Below are 18,673 nucleotides of genomic sequence, written 5' to 3'. Positions count from 1 at the left end.
ATTCAAGTTTTCTGGAGTTTGTTTTATTTGAGTTACAAAATATGAAGTGCCATCAGCAGACTCCACAGGAGAGTTTGCCAACCTTCTTGTGTTACAAGTATTTACACCCAAAAGTCAAGGATATCCATCTAAATTTTCACACTGCGTTCTGGTAAGTCCCAGAGTTCACGTCTCTGTTGTCCAAGTTCCATAGTCAAAGTTTAAATATTTAAAATATTTACAAAGTCCTGTATTCAAAAACTCCCAAATCATACTGTAGCTTGTTCAATGCAAAGGCAGGTGCCAGAGGTGTAACTGCTTCAGTAGTGTGAGAAAATGAGCAGAGCTGGTGGAATTAAAGGAGCTGTTAAACGAACATGGTCCTCTACAGGGTCTCCATAGTTTTACAAGATAATTCTTCCTCTTTCTAAAGAAAGCCTGGGTGAGGAAGTCTGTACATAATCATTTAAAATTACATGTTGAAATGTCTTTTTAGCCATTGTAGTACAACAGCTTCTATGATCCTCTCTTATGAAGAAATGAATATGACAATCAATAAAAGACAGATGAAAGAAAAAGGCCACTCAAATAGTCACTCTTGTCCATTAAACATTTTTCTTCAGAGCATCTCCGAACATTAAAATAAAACTCCAATAAATAGAAATACAGCAGAGAGATGGTCAAATAAGACTGATTCTGGTTTGGTCCATCCCTGAGTTCTTTTGAGAAGGACAAAAATACCAGACAGGAGTGACAAAAGAAAAAAAAAAAAAAAGAACTGATGGGAAAAAGCAAAAAGTGTTGATAGGGTATATCCTACACATTCCCATTGTGTTCCGGGAAAAAAAAGTTTTCATATTCCTCTGGTTTCCTGAGGCTCATCAGTGAGAACATTCATCCATGGGACAGTTCCCAGCAGTGAAGGTTACACAGAGGTGATGACAATCATGAGGTGTGGCGAGATGCTGGAGATCCTGTTGAGGAGGTCGGGGGCAAGCTGGGATAAGTGGCTCTCTGAAAATTCGCATGGTGGGAAAATCTGTAGCACATAGGCGGGCTGAAAAAACAATGAAAAACTTGAATTACACATGTGAAGCTACAGAGAACCAACACATCTGATTGTGTGGATAGTTTGTGCAAAAGCCCATCAACCATAAATAAAATCCAGATTGTTCACTTCACACTTTACTGTATGTTAAGCTTTTCACTATTTAACCATTTTTATAAATCTATTCAGCAGATCCTGTAGAACTGGTTATATGTTGAAAACAAAGTCATCAAATGCCATTAAAATGATGGTTGTAATCTACTTAACTATTCAACAAAATTTAACCCTGTTTTAACAGACAACTGGATGTTTTTCATGAATCTATGAATTCAATTTTACTGTACTAAATATCCTTTATTTTTATTATTTTTAAGACTTTAATTTGACAGGGAAGCGGAGACAGACAGGAAATGCAGGAGACTGAGTGGGGGGAGAGACACACAATAAAGGGGTCTGGCAGGCTGTGAGTTGAACCAGGGACCAGCTGCTCAGGACTCATTATAGCTATATGGTTTGTACCACTAGGCCATAAGGTAACCCCTAAATATCCATTACTAATAAATTCTTACGTTTCTATTACATTCTCAACAGCTTGTCAAAAATGTATGAAAACAGATTACAGAGACACTGCATACATCCACCATGATGTCTCACCTGATTGGAACCTGGGTTGGGGATATTGATGATACCAGCAGCCAACTTTGTCTGCAAGTAGTTGATGAAAGCAGCCTTAAGAGCTTGGGTTTGGTTTAGGACATCGTCTTGATCTCGTCCACATGGTAAAGCAAGGAGAAGACAGTAGTCACTGTCCCCCTGAAGAGGAAAAATAAGATAAATATTGTTAGCAGGTTCAATTTAGCAAAACAGAAAATTAATTGATGGGTGTAAGATAAAACACACGTACTGTCATTCTTCTGGCTACACTCTCCAGTTGTGAAGCCTCTAGTCTCATTCTCTGGACAATCCTAAGCAGTGCGCCTCCTTCTTGTAAGGGGAGTGATCGATGAGCCAAAGCTTTGTTGCCACAGACAAAATGCAACTGGACTGCAGCTGTGTCATTCTTCAGTGCCAGCAGGCCTTGCCACACAATAGGGTATTTCTGTTTAAATTAGACAAAACAAAGACCAGTTTGTCAGACAAAGCTAGCTCTTGTTCAGACCAACAACCCTGAGCACAACTGTTAGTAAGAGTTCTGTCTTACCGTGAGCAACTGCACCATATTAACAGGTTGCGTCATCTTGCCATCTGGTTTTGCCTGGAGGTCTGCACCCTAAGAATGGGAGATAATAGTGCATTGTGTCATGAGCAGTTTCTGTAACACGAGGATACCGAAACAGATCAGCAGGGTGGATTTGTACATCCACTATTAAAGTTTTTTAGGAACGCCTGGCTAAAACTAATGCAGAGTAATACAACAGCCCTGTAATAAATTCTACCTTCACAAAGGTTACAATGCTCAGTTTTTTTGAAACCGTTTTAAAGAGGTGTTGATTCAAGTGTATAATTATTTTTGAGGCTGCAGATTGTGGTGCTGTTAACTATTTTGCATTATACTGATGCTTTTCTAATCATATGCTCAATGGGGTTGACAAAATAGTACAATTGCCCCTTGGTAAAATTAAGTAAAACCTTCATGAGGGTAGTTTTTAAATACAGGAATGTTGTATTAGCTTTAGTTAGGTACCTATTTAACTGGCATTTTAACTGCAGTAAACTAACCATAGTTGGTGTGACATTCAGCGGTGGCTGGTTAAGTCCAACAGGAGACGTCTCTGGTATCTTAGAATGGATGCCTCTTGGATTTGGGTACATTCCCGAGTATTCAGCGAAAGATCCACTAGGTCCCGGTGGCATTAGCTGAACTCTCTGCGGAGATGCCATTGCTGGCCCAGATTGTCGGATACCCATCATTCCATCTTTAGGGAGAGGGGAGTGGGACCTCTTCGCCTCTAATGGCTTTGTAATATCCTTTTCAGACACACCTTTAGGCAAAACATGTGATCTTGGCGACAAAGACAGAGGTATATTGGAAGGTGTTGAAGAGGGGGTAAGAGTATCTTGAATGTGTCCAGAATGTGGGTCTGTGGCTGAACGCTCCCCCTGTTGGTGCAAGAGCACACGCATATCTCTCTGTGCCATGTATGTTTCCAACTGGACACTACTCCGTAAAGACCCACGAGGATCTGACTGCATAGTCTCCGGTTTTAGCTGAGTGGCCGATTGTCTTCCTGCCATGTGGAAGTGTCTGGCTTCTTCCTGTTCCCCCTCATGACTCCTCAGAGAACTGGGGTTAACCTTGAGAACCTTGTCTCTGCCAACAGCCTGGGGTGAGGTGGGCCGTGGCTGCATGGGACCAGACCAGGGAGAGGCAAGAGACTCACTATGCATCCCATAGCTCATCACAGAGAGAGGTGGTGTATTGACCCGAACATCTCCTTGGACAAGATGCCCCACTGGAATTGATTGGGTAACACAGTGTGGAGACATCCGTCCCAAGCCTCCAGGCACACTGTGAGGTGGCATGATAACAGACTGCTCTGGATGATGTACACCCGTAATAAATTGTTGCATGGCAGGAAGGCCAGTGGATAACATCACTGGTATGCCCTTGGGTGATGAGGAGCCTATGGGTGAAGACACCTTAGTAAATGGAGAGTGTGGATGACCTGACTTGCGTGGGGACCGTGGTTCCTGTTTGACCCCACTGAGATGTGAAGGAGCTCTGTCACCAGCTGCTGTAACAAATCCTACATGGTTGCCTGGTGGAGACGGCAAATGGGGGCTTATTGCAGGACTTATAGCAGAGGTCCAAGTTGGTTTAGCTCCATCTGTACTATGAGGATCAGCACTGTCCATTTTCTTTTGATGTTTTAAAGGCATGTAGTCTTGATGGTAACTCAATACTTGCTGGTTACCTGGGGTGAGACGTTTCACTACTCCTTGAGGTCCAGACTGGTAAGTAGGTTCCATCTTTTCCAAACCAGAGTTTTCTTGTTTAATAGATGACAAAGCTGACTGTGTCTTACCAGGATGCCCATGATCTGTCTGCGATGAAGGCCCCTTTTGAAGTCCTGACTGAGAATGACCATACATTTCCTGTTTTATCTGGGGCATCGATACCAACTGCTGAGATTCCATGTCACCTGCTGTTGCCTGGGGAATCTGACTTATTTTTGCACTAATCCGCTGGGGTCCCTCTGTTTTCTGCCCTGAGTGGCTCAATACGACCACTCCCTCAGATGTATTTACCCTCAGACCAGGACAAGACCCCATACCAAGAGTGGGACTCTCAACAAGGCAGCGTGCAGCACTTCCCCCTTCATCACCAACAGATGACCCATGGTATGATCCAGGATCTTCTTTGTTGGGCCTATAAGTTGATTTGGGTAAAGTCATGTCCACACAGGGATTTCCAATGTTCATGTTTACTTTGTCTTCAGGCTCAGGAGGGTTGCAAACACGACTGATAACGGAGGTTGCAGTGGATGCAATAACAGAGATCACAGACTTTGTCTCAGGAGATGGTAATGAGGCTGGAGGTCGAACAATAGGTGGGACTGAATGAGCTGGCATTCTACTATCGGGTAGTGGTGACTTATTTGGCACAACAGCTGATGGAGTATTACTTTCAGATGGGTTCTGATCTCGGGGGGTGGGCAGATTACTAGAAACAGAACTGCCTGGCAGAGAAATATTTTTGTGTTTCATGAGAATCTGTCTCAAGTCACTTGTGCCATGTTCAGTTTCCATGCTTTCAGAGTCTGAGGGTAAAGGTTGGTTTTCCTTGGAAGCTAATGGCATGACAGGTGAGGTGGGAACACCTGTGTCTTTAGACTGGTGGCGCCAATCTGGTGGAGAAACGGGGATTCTAGTTGTTTGAATGGGTCTGATATTTGGCCTGTTTGCTAGTGGAGACAGGGAGGGGGAGATGCACTCAGATGTCAGCTGTTGAGGCTTTGGGCATATTGGACTCTTAGACTGTGGGTAAACAGATTTAAGATGTTGAATCTGTTCTTCAGAAGATGCCTCTGACTCTGCATTTACATCTGTAGCCTTAGGAGCTGAAGGCTCAGGTTCTGTCTTCCAAGTGGTAGGAGTAATAACTGCAGCAGCTGCTGCTGATGGAGTTGTCTCAGAAACAATCTTTACACCAGAAGCTATGCTATCTTCTACTGCAGCTGTCAATTCTTCACTTACTGAATGCCCTTCCTTTAAATCCTTTCTTACTTGTTTTTGGCCTTTAGAACGTTTAGGGGTTTTAGGTGCCTTGGCTCCCTTTTTGGGTGTGGTTGAAAAGACAGGTTCTTCCTGTATAGTGGATGAGTTTGTTTCAGGTTCATCTTCCTTAGCAGGCTGAATGAAGCCTTGCATCTCAGGTTCAGAACCTACATCTGTACTTAGTGGAGGTGGCTGGGCTAAGGATACAGTTGCTTCCTCAGTTATCGAGTCAATAGCAGCCATGAGTTCTGTTTCGCTAGCAGGATTAGATGGTTTTTCTTCATCTGGGTCGCTTTTTACTTCTGAATGCGGGGCAGGTGTCATCTGTGTTTCTGCTGGAAAAGCTGGGTCTGTAAGTTTGGCAATGTTCTCCACAGCCTGCTCCAATTCCAACTCCTGTGAAATTAAGCTTTTTGGCGTTTCCAGGAGCTCCTTTTTTTCTAAGGCAGCATTTTCATTTTCTTCATTATTGGAGTCTCCCTTGGTAGTATCAGTGCACTTTGAAACATGATCACTGTGGTCACCAGGTCTGAACTTTTTTGAAGAATCTTCTTGATTTCCAAGCTCATCATCCCCTAATTGAAGAAGATCTTTCACCTCTGTGACATTTAGTCTTATTTTGAGGTTTTTGAGGACAGGAGACTTGGGAGTCCTTGTCAACTTGGTTTTTCCTCTCACAATCCTTTCTTTTTCACAGGTGGGCTTCTCCTCTATGACTGGGGAATCTGTCTCTTTCCCATTTGATTTACCCTCACAAGCCTTATCATTGAGAGCATCTTTATCTTTATCCAATTCTCTACCTTGTTTGTCTTTCTCCTCTGTTGTTTGGTAAACTTTTGCTGATGGATCTTCTTTACATGAACTTGATGAATCTTGTAAAGCCAAGGTATCTTCATCTGTGAAATCCATTTCCTGATCATCATCCTCCGCCACCTCAGTTTTATCCCCCTTCTTTGTTGATCCAGGTCCTAGGGCTGTGGACATCTGATTTGATGAACCCTTTGTGACATGAGGGGATGTTTTCCCTTTTGACACTCTTGGAATTCGTTCTCCGCTTTCTGATTCATTTGAATCCGTGTCTTTATTGTCTATTTTTGATTTTTCTACTTTAACAGTTGAACTCTCTTCACCTTGTTTGCGATTCTTGGGAGGACGGCCACGTTTATTTATATGGGTTGGAGCAGGTGGATCCTGTTCAATATTTTGTTGTGTTGCATCTTTGTCTGTACCTCGCTTTCGTGCAGAGCGTGGTGATTCTGTAATTTCCTTTCCAGAACGAATTGGTGCGTCATCTTCAACTGGGGTGGCGTACACAGATTTTACATTTCTTCGTCTGGCTCTTCCTAATGATATGCTCTGCTCTAACACATCAGGATCTGAACCATGAATAGGAGATTTTCCTGTGGACTTTTGCTCAGCTCTTGGAGATGATCCACGTTTTAGCTTCTCTTTGTCAATGCGCTCACTTTTGCGTGTAGCTTGTTTCTCAGAACCAGAGGCAGTCATGACTAGAACAGGAGTACCTTGAGCAGGTGATTGTTTGCACTTTTTATTTTTCATTTCTTTTGTTTTATACTCTTTCTGAGATGCAATTGGCTCATCATTTGTGTCATTGTCAATAGGCATTTGCAGTTTACTAACTGGAAGTTTCTTCTCTACCTCAGGCTCTGTTACAGCTTTACAAGTGGAATGTGCCTCTTTCTTAATTGCATCTGCCTCCTCTTTAAGACTAGATGGTATGGGACTAGTGGCTTCAGGCACTTCTGGTTGTGTCGTTTCAAGCTCCAGCTCTGGTTCTGAACTGCTAACAAACTCATCATGAGAATCGCGGCGGCATGGTTGTTCTGTTACTGGAGGTTTTATATCCTCAGTAACAATATCCAATTTTCCCTCAGATGGAGAAAGTTTACATCTATCCACTGAGTAACTGGGTTCACATGAGCCGGGTTCACATGCTGCTACTGGTGCAGGTTCAGAATCAGAAGTTGATGTGGTCTCAGTTGGTGAGTGTTGCATGGGTACAACAAGTTTGTTTTCCTTTACCTCTTCCTTTATAAAAGACAAAGGGGGATATGGATCAGGGACTGGATTTACTGCAACACATTTGTCTTCTAGTGGAGGAGAGCCTTTGACCACAGTTTGGGTGACAGAAGTAGGTGTGAGTCTGGGTTCAGAAACAAGCTCTTCAGCAGGACTTATGGGTTTAATTTCAGGCTCCATGATAGGTCCTGTTGTTTCAGGTGACTGCAAAGCTTGCTGCTCTTCAACAGGTGCTTTTTCCACTTTATTCTCGTCCACAAGCACAGTGTTCCCTTTTGCCTCTTGCAGCTTTGGGGTTTTATTCTTCTGTTGTTGTAGTCGTGTGAGTTCCAAAAAACGACTATGGAAAAGGACAACTGGTCCTGAGTCAAGTTCACCATCTGCTGTCCCTTGCTGACCAGGTTGTTGAGTTTGTGTATGCTCAGGTTCTTCATGCTTGCGTTCCAAGTGTTGAAGTCGTCTAGAGTCCAGCTCAAAAACAGGGCTATGAAGGAAGCGGGATGCAAATAGTTCCCTGCGTTCCTGCTCCTCTGGCTTAGGCTCTTCCTTCCTGTCATCAAGTTTGTCTTCAGATCCACTTCGAATCTTTTTCTTTTTCATGTACCAGGAAGGTGTAGGTCTTGGCGTTGATTCTACTTTCTCAGTATCTTTTCTGTCGCGGAAACTAGCAAAATGAGTATCATAATCCAAAAATGACCAGTTATCTTCTCTGGAAGATGAGAGAGATTTTGCACGCTCAAGCAGAGCCTTTGTATCAGGTGTGATGGTCTGGTCAAGTGCAAAGGAGTAGAATTTGTTTCTTTCAAGATGTGCTAGTTTGGGATCTGAAAACCTGTCAACCCTTGGCCTCTCAGGAAAAGGCATGGATGTTGAGGGTACAGGGGAGTGGGGTTTGGGCTCTCTGTCCTCTTCAGAGTCAGATCGCACTTCTCCAGGCTCCAAGTCATGCCAAATACCATATTCCAAACGCTTGCAATTGTGGATGTTTTTACTTAGGCTTCTGGAAAAGTTCAGGTCAGGTAACAAGTCTTGTTTAACTCTGCTCTCCCATCTCTTTTGTTGCTCTTCTTCCACACCAAGTAAAGGAGTGTTTGGTTTGTTTACTTGTGTGTTATGAGCCCTTTTGACTAAATGCTCCAGATCTGGGTGAGTTTTTTCATCATTTCTACTTAACTCTTTCTGAGAAGGATCCAGAAAGTCCTCATCTGCATGGTGAGAGAAGTGCTGATGTCCTGGGGAGGAGGTGTTGTTCCAGTCAGGATCTTCACTTTTTTGTCTAAAGCTCCTGTAGATACGCTCCCTCTTTATCCCTGTGTCTGTGTCAAACTGGTCTAGTTTCTTTAGTTTGTGAGATGGGAAATTATCTGTGACATCCTCAGGTGGTTTACCAACATCATGCACAAGACTGCGATGTTCCAAGTCATCATTTTCACTTCCCTGAGGACTTTCTGGTTTGTCAGGTTTGTCAGACTCACGCAGCTGTTGCTGCTGGTGCAAACGTCTATTTTGCTCCATTTGTTTGCGGTAACTCTGAGACAGGTCAATGTCAACATGGTCTTCCTTGTTCTTGGCACTTTTGTCAGTGTCAGTATTCTGAGCACCAAATTTGAAAGCAGCCTGATGTTCTTGTTCTCTTGTACTGCTTTGTTCTGCAATCCCCTCATGTGAAAACCTTCTGGATGTAGTGTTCCCTGGCTGACGTTTTGACTCCAGTACATCCAAAGAACCCTCTGATTTTTCTCTTTGTCCTCTGGGGTCCTCTTGACTATCCTTTTGAGTGCCACTTTTATCAGTTTTCAGTCTTGAATCTCTCCGCTGTGATTCTTTGTGTTTGTCAGTGTCTGACTCTTTTAAATATGTGGCACTGGGACCAAAATCAGAGGACTGATTACCATCTTCCTCCTCATGCCTGCTTCTCTTCTGGCGAATAGTCCTTCCTGCAGAGTCAGCAAAGCGCCTTTTCCTCGCAGCAAGGCGATCTGAATTCACTGATAAATCTTTCCCGTCATTTCCAGTATCAGACCTCAGATGTTTCTTAAGTCGATTTTTACCATCCAAGTCTGAATTATCACCTTTACTCATTTCAGATCTTTCAGTTTTTACAGAGTCGTGATGAGCAGCTGATAACTGATTTCCAGAAACGGAGTCACTATCCCCCTTACATTTCTGCCTTTCATGAGCATCTTGGTCTGATCCCTTTCCTCTTCCAGAGCTTCCATCAAAACCAGTCTCAAGCTCTGTTTCAGGTAGTGCGTTGGATGGGGATTGCCCCTTTGCTTTCCTTGATTTAATCTTCTCACCTTTGTCTTTGTCACCTTTCTCTTTTCGTTTTGCACGTTTGGTTTTCTCAGCACCTGTCACACGATCTGGTTGACTGCTTTTCTCACTTTTGTCACTCTTAGAGGCATGTTCTAGCAGGGTCTTTTCCGATTTGTCAAAGTGTGGTGGTGACATTGAGCTCACACTACCACTTCGCTCAGAGGACTGGCTGTAAACCCGTCTTTCTGAGTCTCTGGGAGCACGCTCAGATGGTGAAGGCGATACTGTAGGAGTAATAGGTCGCCTTGGATGGGAAGGGCTCCACCTGCTACGGTCAGCCTCAAAGCGTTCTCGCTCTCTTTCTCGCTCTCTTTGAATATACGTGTATTTCCGGATGTCTTGCTCAAAAGGGTCTCTGTAATCCCTGTAGTCTCGTGGGTCATCATGATAACGTGGGTCAAAGTGATCCCCCTGATAATGTTCCAGTTCAGGAAAGCGGTCTCTGCTGCGAGCAGCATAATCTCTTCGAGCATCCTCTGGATAGAGACCAGGTGTTCGTATATTCTCATAGTAAGCCCTTTCTGCTGTAAATTCGTGATATGGAGGTCTGCGATCCTCTCTGTGGGGTGAAAAAAGAGAACAGGAAGAGAAAAGTAATGAATTCTGTTTACCTAAGTAATTAATCATTCTACAAAGGTGCACTCATTTACATATTTGCAATGGAACTGATCCTACACACCATCACCTTAGAATAGACATATTTATCAGGGTTAACATCATTTGAAAGAATTGTTCAAATTGCACTAAATAAATAAATAAATACATAAATACATAAATAAATGACAACTGTATGCAATTAACAATATAATTTACCGTCGCTCAGGAGGAATTTCATAGAAGTCTCTAATGTCTTGACCAGATGCCTGCATAGATCGGTAGAACGCCATCTGACTCTCTTGACTCGCAAAGTCCACCTATCATAAATAAAACACATAAAGGAATAAATAAACATAATCACAAAGTAAATTTTTCTAAAACAATCAAGTAAGTTTCACATAATTCTCTCTTTTTTTTACCTTTATTTTATTGCCACCAATCTTCCAGCCTTTGGTTTCCCTTACAGCTGCCTGAGCAAAATCTGTGTTGTTGTACATGATAAGGGCCATCCCTTTCAACCTATCAAATACGACCTAAAAACAAGGACAAATTAAAATCACAATTACAATTTTTAAATAACACTAAAATCAAAAGCAACAAATCTTTAGCAAGAGAAAATACAAAATCTTACCTTAACTACATGTCCATAGCGACAAAAATGCCGTGTGAGGTATTGTTCTGTAATATTGGTTGCCAAACCATCTAGCCAAACACACGTTGTGGGCATACTCTTCCCAAAACCAAGCTTTAAGAAGAAAGACAATATTTATTATATATAAAGAATACATTAGATAGAAAACATATGCAAACCAGAAATGTTACTATTGTTTACATTTTTAGTAAAAACACTACCTTCAGTCTGTTGCTCCCCAGATACTCTCCATCCATCTTCTTTATGGCCTTGCACACACTGGCAATATCGGAATACTGCACAAAGGCATACTGGGGAACTCCATTTACTTTCTTGATGTCAATGTCCTTATGGAAAAAATACAGAACAATTAAAGAACAACATAAAATGCACAAATTTACTTGTACAGTACATGTTATAAATGGTAGCATACCACAATTTCCCCAAAGCGCTGAAAAATGTCAAGTAGTTGTTGATAACTGGTTGTCTTCTCAAGGTTGCCTATAAACAGTGTCCTTGTCGCCTTTGGGTGGAACTCATCTATCCGCCCATCCAAGGGCCTGAACTCATTTTCACTCTCCGTTTCTGATAAAGAAATTTATCAATAAGATTACTGACATACTAATGGAGCTCAGGCTTGTTTTCTCCACCACCAGCACACAAACAGCTTTTTGTAAAATTACTTTTGGGGCATAATTAAAAACTATATGACAATAAAATTATATCTATCATCACTTACCAGGACCATTCCAGGCAGTGACTTCAATAAGCATGCCAAAGAACAGCTTTCCTTTGGAGACACTAAGGGCCTTCTCTTGATCCTCTTGCTGTCTAAAGAAAACCAAACCATAGCGGTCCTCTGATGCTCCATGGATTTGCACTGAGGTCACTTTCCCATGTTTCTTGAATTCATGGAAAAGTCCATCTTTTAAACTTGTATCTGTCAAGGGAAACGGATAACTATAATTGAATGCTCAGTCTCCAAAAGCGTAGCTTACTAAAAACCAGATTGTCTGAAGAATCCATGGTTTTTCTGGCATAGATAATTATGAGGCGGCCACTTCTCAAATTTCTTGCTGCTTCCAGCTCTTAAACTCTGACATGTTATTGTCAACAAGCGTTGCACTCGGATTTCAGTAGTTTGTTAACTGCAGGTCCAAAACCATTTTTAAACGACCTGATTTTAAACTCCCTCCTGAAAAACTGAGTAATTAAAAGGTTGTGTATTTCAGTTCTTAATTGAAGACAACAACCACAGCAGAAAACTCTTTCAAAAACTTTTTCAAAAACATCATCCTCTGTTATGGATATTGCAGCAGTGTTTGTCTTTCTTCACTGTAAACAGAATTTTGTAAGAATTTCATGGACAGGACTCTTTGAGAGGCATGTTAAACATGTAGAAACTGACCTGTGGAGCGCACTGGTAGGTTTTGCACTTTAATTCCAAAGCTTCTGCGTGGCTCATCTGAGTCAAGCACCATAGATGACTGAGGAGGGGCATGGGCAGCCGAGGACTGAACAGAGCGTGCACGCGACCCATCACTTGAGCTGCTGTTTGAATCACTGTTGTCACAAAAAAAATACATTTATCTAAGAACCAGAGAATAATGATCTGACACTTGTGAGCCTAAGTCAATAAACCCATGAAACATGAAGTGCTAATATCATGAAAAAACAAATGTCACACCTGCCGCTGCCTGTGCTGCTGGTGCTGCTGACAGAATCAGAGCTCGAAGATCTGCTGCGGGATCGAGATCTTGGGCCTCTCCCAGGTGACAAAGGTGCTCTTTTAGGGGAATGAGGAGTTTTGGGGGTCTGTCCTGTGGTCCTTTGTGGGGAAGGGTGCCTTGACTGTGAGGAATGAGATGATCGGCTTCGACGGTGATGGTAAGTTCTATCAACACGTCGTCCTCTGTCATCTCTGTACAGGTCACGTCGTGTAGAATTAGTAAGAGTGAAGGGGTCTCGAATTCTAGAGTCAAAATGTGGGTCTGATGCCTCAAAGCTTCCCCCAATAGCACTGCTCCCTGGGCCAGCAGCGGCAAACATAGAACGGTCACGGTAATAATCAGCATTGTAATGCCGTTGCCTGTCGAAAGTTCCACTGCGGTCATGGTGTCCGTATGGGCTGTGATCATATGCACGCTCACGGCTTTCCGAGCTACTGTGAATTAAGAAAAGGGCAGAGAGGGAAAAGAAAGTTAATACGATTTGAAATAAAAAAAGGCAAAAAATAAATACATTTAATGCTAATGCTATTTTGGCATCCAAATGTGCAATAGCGAATATACAAATGTCCAGTACAGCAAAGACATAGCCGAGACGCACCCCTGAGAAGAGGCCAGATGTGGGGACAACTTCAGTACCTTAGTACTGATACAATGACCAGTGCCAGTATTTCAAATGTAGAGCAAAATCCATTAGCCTGTCACTGTTAATTTTGGCTAATGATTTACTATCAAACTCAAGCAATGGTGTCTTCTAAAGGAAAAATAAGTGAGAACTAACATATGTTAAATAACTGTTTTTTTTTTAAACATATTTCACAAAAAGTTGCATATTTCTATTCAGATGTGGTGTTTGGAGATTCACAAGGTTTTTGGCATAAAAAAAAACATGTAAGGATGGTTATAAACACAACAAATTACTCACAATTACACTAAATGAGCCAAATAACTTGACCCTTAAAACAATCAAATACTGGCACCGTGGACATTTTTTGTAGTTGCTGCTCCTGTATCTAAATTGTCTGCAGCCTAAAATGGCATTTCATTCTTTAAACGAAATAAGACTTACTAACAATATTCTATACAGTGAATTCATAAACAGTCACATGAATCAAAGCCACCCCAGACTAAAGAGCTACTCATACAACCACATAATTCAGCGATGATGAAATGCTGTGCTTGGTCTACTTCAGTTACTTTTATTTACAAAAACAAAACTTGGAGCACTTTTGTCTCCTCTGGGTGTCCAGGGGCACTGATTTCAGAAGCTGACTGTTCATGAACTATTGCTGGTAAGAAAAAGAAAATGTACAAATAAAACATTTCTCTTAAATTTTCAACTGGACAATTCAATTGAGGAGGTATATGGATTTGAAATTTAAAATGCCTTGTAGAGGTCAGATCAATACATTTAATCTGAAACCAATAAGTAAGTAGGTAAAATGTATTTATTTTTAGCACTTTTCACAGACATAAGTCACAGAGTGCTTTACAGAGCCACATAAAAAGTTTACACAACACTGTGTAATATTTATGTGATTCTGGAAAATAGGCACTTACAAGTGACAAATGATACATATATATTTTATATATGTATTTTATAAAATATATATTTTTCCTCTCTTGCATCAAATTAATCTTTCCCTAAGAGCAGTGCAAAACCTAATATTAGACAAAGCACTAAGGAATGTTAGAGAAAGAAAATATGCAGAGGGCAGAGCAATACCAACCTTTTGGAAAAGAAGTTACCGAAACTAATCCAAATAAAATCTAGGTGGTCAGAATGTGTGCGCCCGAATGAAAAACCAAGGAGAAAAATCGACTGATCTAATTAGGCAAAAACGGTTCTCTTGACTCGCACTGCACGTTATCTTCAAATACTGTGGAGCACCAGGCCAGTAGATTGTTGATGTATAATCCACAGTTAGGCTACTTAATTCTCTTCACTGGATGGAAAAAGGGAAAAACAAAAACCACAGAAATGGACCTCTTTATGGATTTCAGGACATGTGAAAAAACATAGGAATATACAACCTCAATAAATAAACATGGATTAAAAAAAAGGATGATGAACTTCAAGGTAATTCAGCAGACTCCAGGTCGACTATACAGCAAGATGGTGCCCAAATGGAAAATACATCCAACTGGATCAGTCTTGTCTTGTTTTAGGAGGAGGTGACACGTCCCAAAAATTAAACTTTACATTAAAAAAAAGGTCAAAAATGTATTCCACTGGTTAATGTCAAGCAGTTTAACATCACACAAGCTTGTAGACTTGCAGACACTATGATCGCAGCACATAAAATCCTCATGTGCTCATAGGATGACATAATTCCACAATCCATGGATCCCATCAGGTTTGCGTACTCACTGGCAGGCTTCATCTTTTTGTAGTCAAGTTTCAAGTAAGTTTGAAAAAGTTGTCTTCAGCTCTCTGTAACATACTTGAGTGCTCTTCTCTCCTGACTGAGGCCTTACACAGCTAAATCCACACTTGAGTAATCCAAATGATTGGCAGCTATACCTATCCATACTAGGGTCCACATCAGTAGATCCAACGTGAAGTATCATATTGTGTACATCCACGAGGTAACATTCCAACTCTACAGACTTCATGCGTCTTCATGGCCATCAATCCAAAACAAGGTAAGCTCCACAAACTTTTGGTGGATTTTTGTTTGGATCCTCAGTGTTCTTGCAAAGTCTTCTTGGTATAGCTTCCATATGTGGGACAAAAGGTGGTCATGATATGTAGTTAATCTTATCATAAAATGACTGAGATTGCCAAGGATATATACACTAATCTGCTTCTTTCATTGTGTAACGAATATAAAGTTCTTCCATCCACTTGTGCAAAACATAAATCCAGACAAGGTCGTATCCACAGATGCAAAAATTGTTAAAGTACTCCAACCATCGGTTGTTGCCAAACAGGGAGGGGGGGGGGTGACAACCCAAGATGGAAGGTCCTTTAAATAATTAAATAAAGTAATTAAAAAATATATTACCTCTACAGACTCTTCAGAGAAAAATGCATCCTTCGTAGCGGGGAATTACTTCCAGTTTCAAGCGATTCCAAGTAAAAATTAAGGTTAGATCCCATTGAGGAGAAAAATGTTTTAAAAATATCCAAAAGTTCCCGAGGTAGTTTCCCATGAAATGTAATAAATCCAAAATTCACTAGGATATTCCTCACAGATGTAATATCCAAACCAGATGTCAAACCTTGAATTATAGTTACCTTACCAAATGATAATGTGTAGTTAATTTACTTAGATCCCCTGGGAATGGCGAGTCAATTATGATGAAAAGTGGAACAATCCCTAGATTACCTTTGAGTAACCCCCTTGAGGCATCTATCTCTCACGAATAACCCCACTATGTGTCTAGGTCTTACACCTATCCAATACCTAGATTCCCCTGGATTTTAAGGGGAGGCCGTGTCCACTTACCCATCTATTCTCCGCTCATAACGTCCCTCTCTGGTGTGAAGGGACACAGGTGGGCCAAACACTGGACCAACTGTTCCCCTAGAGAATCCTGTAACGTCTCGACTGCTCGAGGGGGAGCTGTCTTCAAGGCCCCGAACAGCACTAGGGACTGATCCAGGTTCATTGTAGTCTGTCCGCAGGTCCCTGTCTCCCATTTTGTTGACAGCATTGTGAGCCTTCTGCGCACTTTTGATATCCACAAAATCCACAAAAGCTGCAACACCACCCTCTGACCCCCGCTTCCGCAGAACTTTAACACTCTCCACACGCCCATACCTGAGAGGAAATTACAATGAAAACAAAGACGAAGTTACATATACACCAGCTAAGAATAGGTTAAGTATAGCCGTTTCCATGTGTGCCAGAGTCTGGTAAATAAAGAGCAGAAGAGACACTGATGTGATACGCAAACAGTAATGATTCAACTCCAATATGAGCCAAGACAAGTTTCCACTAGTGTTTCCTTTTAGGCTGCCAAACAGGCAGGAACGTCTACAACATGTTTGCAATTATTATGCTGGACAATTACACTTGGGAGTCATATGTATTGTTGGGAGAGTGGAAGTTTTGGAACAATATCTACAAAAGGACTAATTTTATTCAAAGATCACTCTGGGACCTCTCACATGTCAAATATCAGTGTTAAACAACTACAAAAAGTATTATCTTTATGTTGTCACCAGACCACTAGTAATGGGGTATTGCAAAAGCTCCCATTAACTGACTGGATGTTTAAGTTTGATGTGTTGAAGATTTATTTGTTTACCTGTTACAGCAGTACAATTTACATTACGTAGCAAATGATAATGACATGTAACCTAACATAGCCTTAAATCACTTCTGTGACCAAGGGAAAGAATACAAGTTAAGGATACTAGTACTCCTCAAAGCCAAGTACTTGCTCACCAGCGGGAGCAAAACCTACAGTTTACGTGTAACTGGCAAAACAACAAGGACTATCTTAGCCGAGTTTAAGTATAGTGATGTCCGCCTTAGTCAAGCGGCTCAACCACTTGCTAACATCTGATTATCAGCACAGTGGACTCGCCGATCGTTCTCAGATTTTTTTTTTTTACTTTCATTTTTCTCTTAACAAAACTGTTGATCGGATAAATAACGTTATGGTTAAAATAGTGGCTAAAATAACACAAGTTGTTATTTGCTCTGCTGTCCAGCTAACGTTAGCTGCCTTTTGGCTTGTACTGATCATGAAAACGTTTCCACTTCCCACAAAATGGTCGGATGGTTGCTTGGGTGGTAGCTCGGTGGCTAGCACACCTAGCTACTTGCCTCTTGGCGTTAGCAAAAGTTAACTAAACATTATAAATCGTAAATGTTTATACTTCGGTGCTTCTATTCCCGGCACTTCGCTTCAACAAATACCTCTGTGTTGCAATATATCCCAGGCAGCAAGAAACCCCCTTACTTGTAAAACTTAAAAATGCTAACGTTAGCCGCATTAGCATTAGTGGCAGGCTACACGGCCAACGGCGGAGCTGCAACTAGCCCGCGCTGCTCCTCCGACAGAGGATCCCTCTTGCGTAACCTACCGTTTGAAATGCTCCACAATTTTCTCCTCTCGGACATGTTCGGGTAAATTTCCCACCCAAAGGTGTCTGGTTTCCCGAACCATCTTGCGCTATTCTTTCCCCCTTCACACACATATGATCTGGCACGTTTCTAATCCCTGCCGGTCGGAGGTGCGCCTGAACAAAATGAACGACGGTGGGTTCCGTGAATGATCGAGGCCCGGTGGCCGCTGCCCGGGTAGCTTTAGCTGCTGTGTCCCCGAGTCGTTCACGGGAACGCGCATCAGCCTCGCTCCTGATGGTGCTGGGTGCGAGCGGCGCGGCCCCGGTGTGACGCGCGTTGCCGACACGGAGGCGCGCCGCTTCCTCTCAAGCTACAGGCCGAGAGGAGGATTTGCCTGCAGCGTCACTGTGTCGATCAAGGTTATCGATTAGAGTAAATCCCATTAGAATTTAAGGAGATCCACTCACCAGCGCGTCATACACACTGAACCTTTGTTCAATTATTTCATAAAAACTGAAATTAAATTAAATCATGAGCTGGATCAGTATTTGATTTTGCTGTAGTTTGGTCACTTCTGGGGTTGTGCCCATAATCATTCATTTGATTATTTCAATGTTTTTTAAAGTATTGTGCATACAAATGAAGACTAGGGTTGCAACTAGCCCCAGTTTGTGCTTCTCATGTATCCTATCAGCTTACATTCAAGTCACATTGGTTTTTCTAAAAGATAATTAACCATTTAAAAACGCTTTTTGTTCTCAAAGTATCCCTAGAATATCCACACACTCTTATAACCATTACAGGCTGAGAGGTAGATTTGCCTGTAGTGTCAAAGTTATTGATTAGAGTAAATCCCATTAGAATTTAAGGAGATCCACTCACCAGTGCGTCATAAACACTGAACCTTTGTTCAATTATTTCATAAAAACTGAAATGTGTAAATTGACAAGTAGTTTAAATCATGAGGCTGAGGCGAGGCTTGATCAGTAGTTGATTTTGCTGTAGTTTGGTCACTTTTGATAAAGGTCCCACATGGTGCATCTTCCTAAATTGTTGTGTGTTTTATCAAATCAGAAAATCTGTGTAAAGT

The 18,673-nt window shown here is 41.7% G+C and overlaps 1 protein-coding gene across 4 annotated transcripts; it reads right to left on the bottom strand.

Moving 5' to 3' along the window:
• Position 1: 1 nt before the first annotated feature.
• LOC139631186 (msx2-interacting protein) lies at positions 2-17,943 on the bottom strand. Of its 4 annotated transcripts, none has more exons than XM_071495195.1 (15): positions 17,601-17,943; positions 16,012-16,326; positions 12,520-12,996; positions 12,241-12,395; positions 11,572-11,772; positions 11,266-11,417; positions 11,054-11,179; positions 10,833-10,946; positions 10,621-10,734; positions 10,418-10,518; positions 2,747-10,163; positions 2,229-2,297; positions 1,932-2,126; positions 1,682-1,840; positions 2-1,036 (listed from the first exon to the last, which is right to left on the bottom strand). In XM_071495195.1, the coding sequence occupies exons 1-15, from the start codon at positions 17,681-17,683 to the stop codon at positions 905-907; spliced, it is 9,810 nt and encodes a 3,269-aa protein (XP_071351296.1). In that variant the 5' UTR covers positions 17,684-17,943; the 3' UTR covers positions 2-904. The 4 variants fall into 4 exon arrangements, with proteins under 4 accessions (XP_071351296.1, XP_071351297.1, XP_071351298.1 ...); XM_071495196.1 differs by having other exon boundaries at positions 12,520-12,993; XM_071495197.1 differs by lacking the exons at positions 16,012-16,326; positions 17,601-17,943 and adding an exon at positions 14,290-16,006.
• Between the last annotated feature and the right edge of the window lie 730 nt (positions 17,944-18,673).

Source organism: Trachinotus anak, unplaced genomic scaffold, assembly GCF_046630095.1.
Source record: "Trachinotus anak isolate AG129_WGS33_773 ecotype Australia unplaced genomic scaffold, CSIRO_AGI_Tana_v1 ptg000013l, whole genome shotgun sequence".
Classification (NCBI taxonomy): domain Eukaryota; kingdom Metazoa; phylum Chordata; class Actinopteri; order Carangiformes; family Carangidae; genus Trachinotus; species Trachinotus anak.
This window is presented reverse-complemented; position numbering and strand designations above follow the sequence as displayed.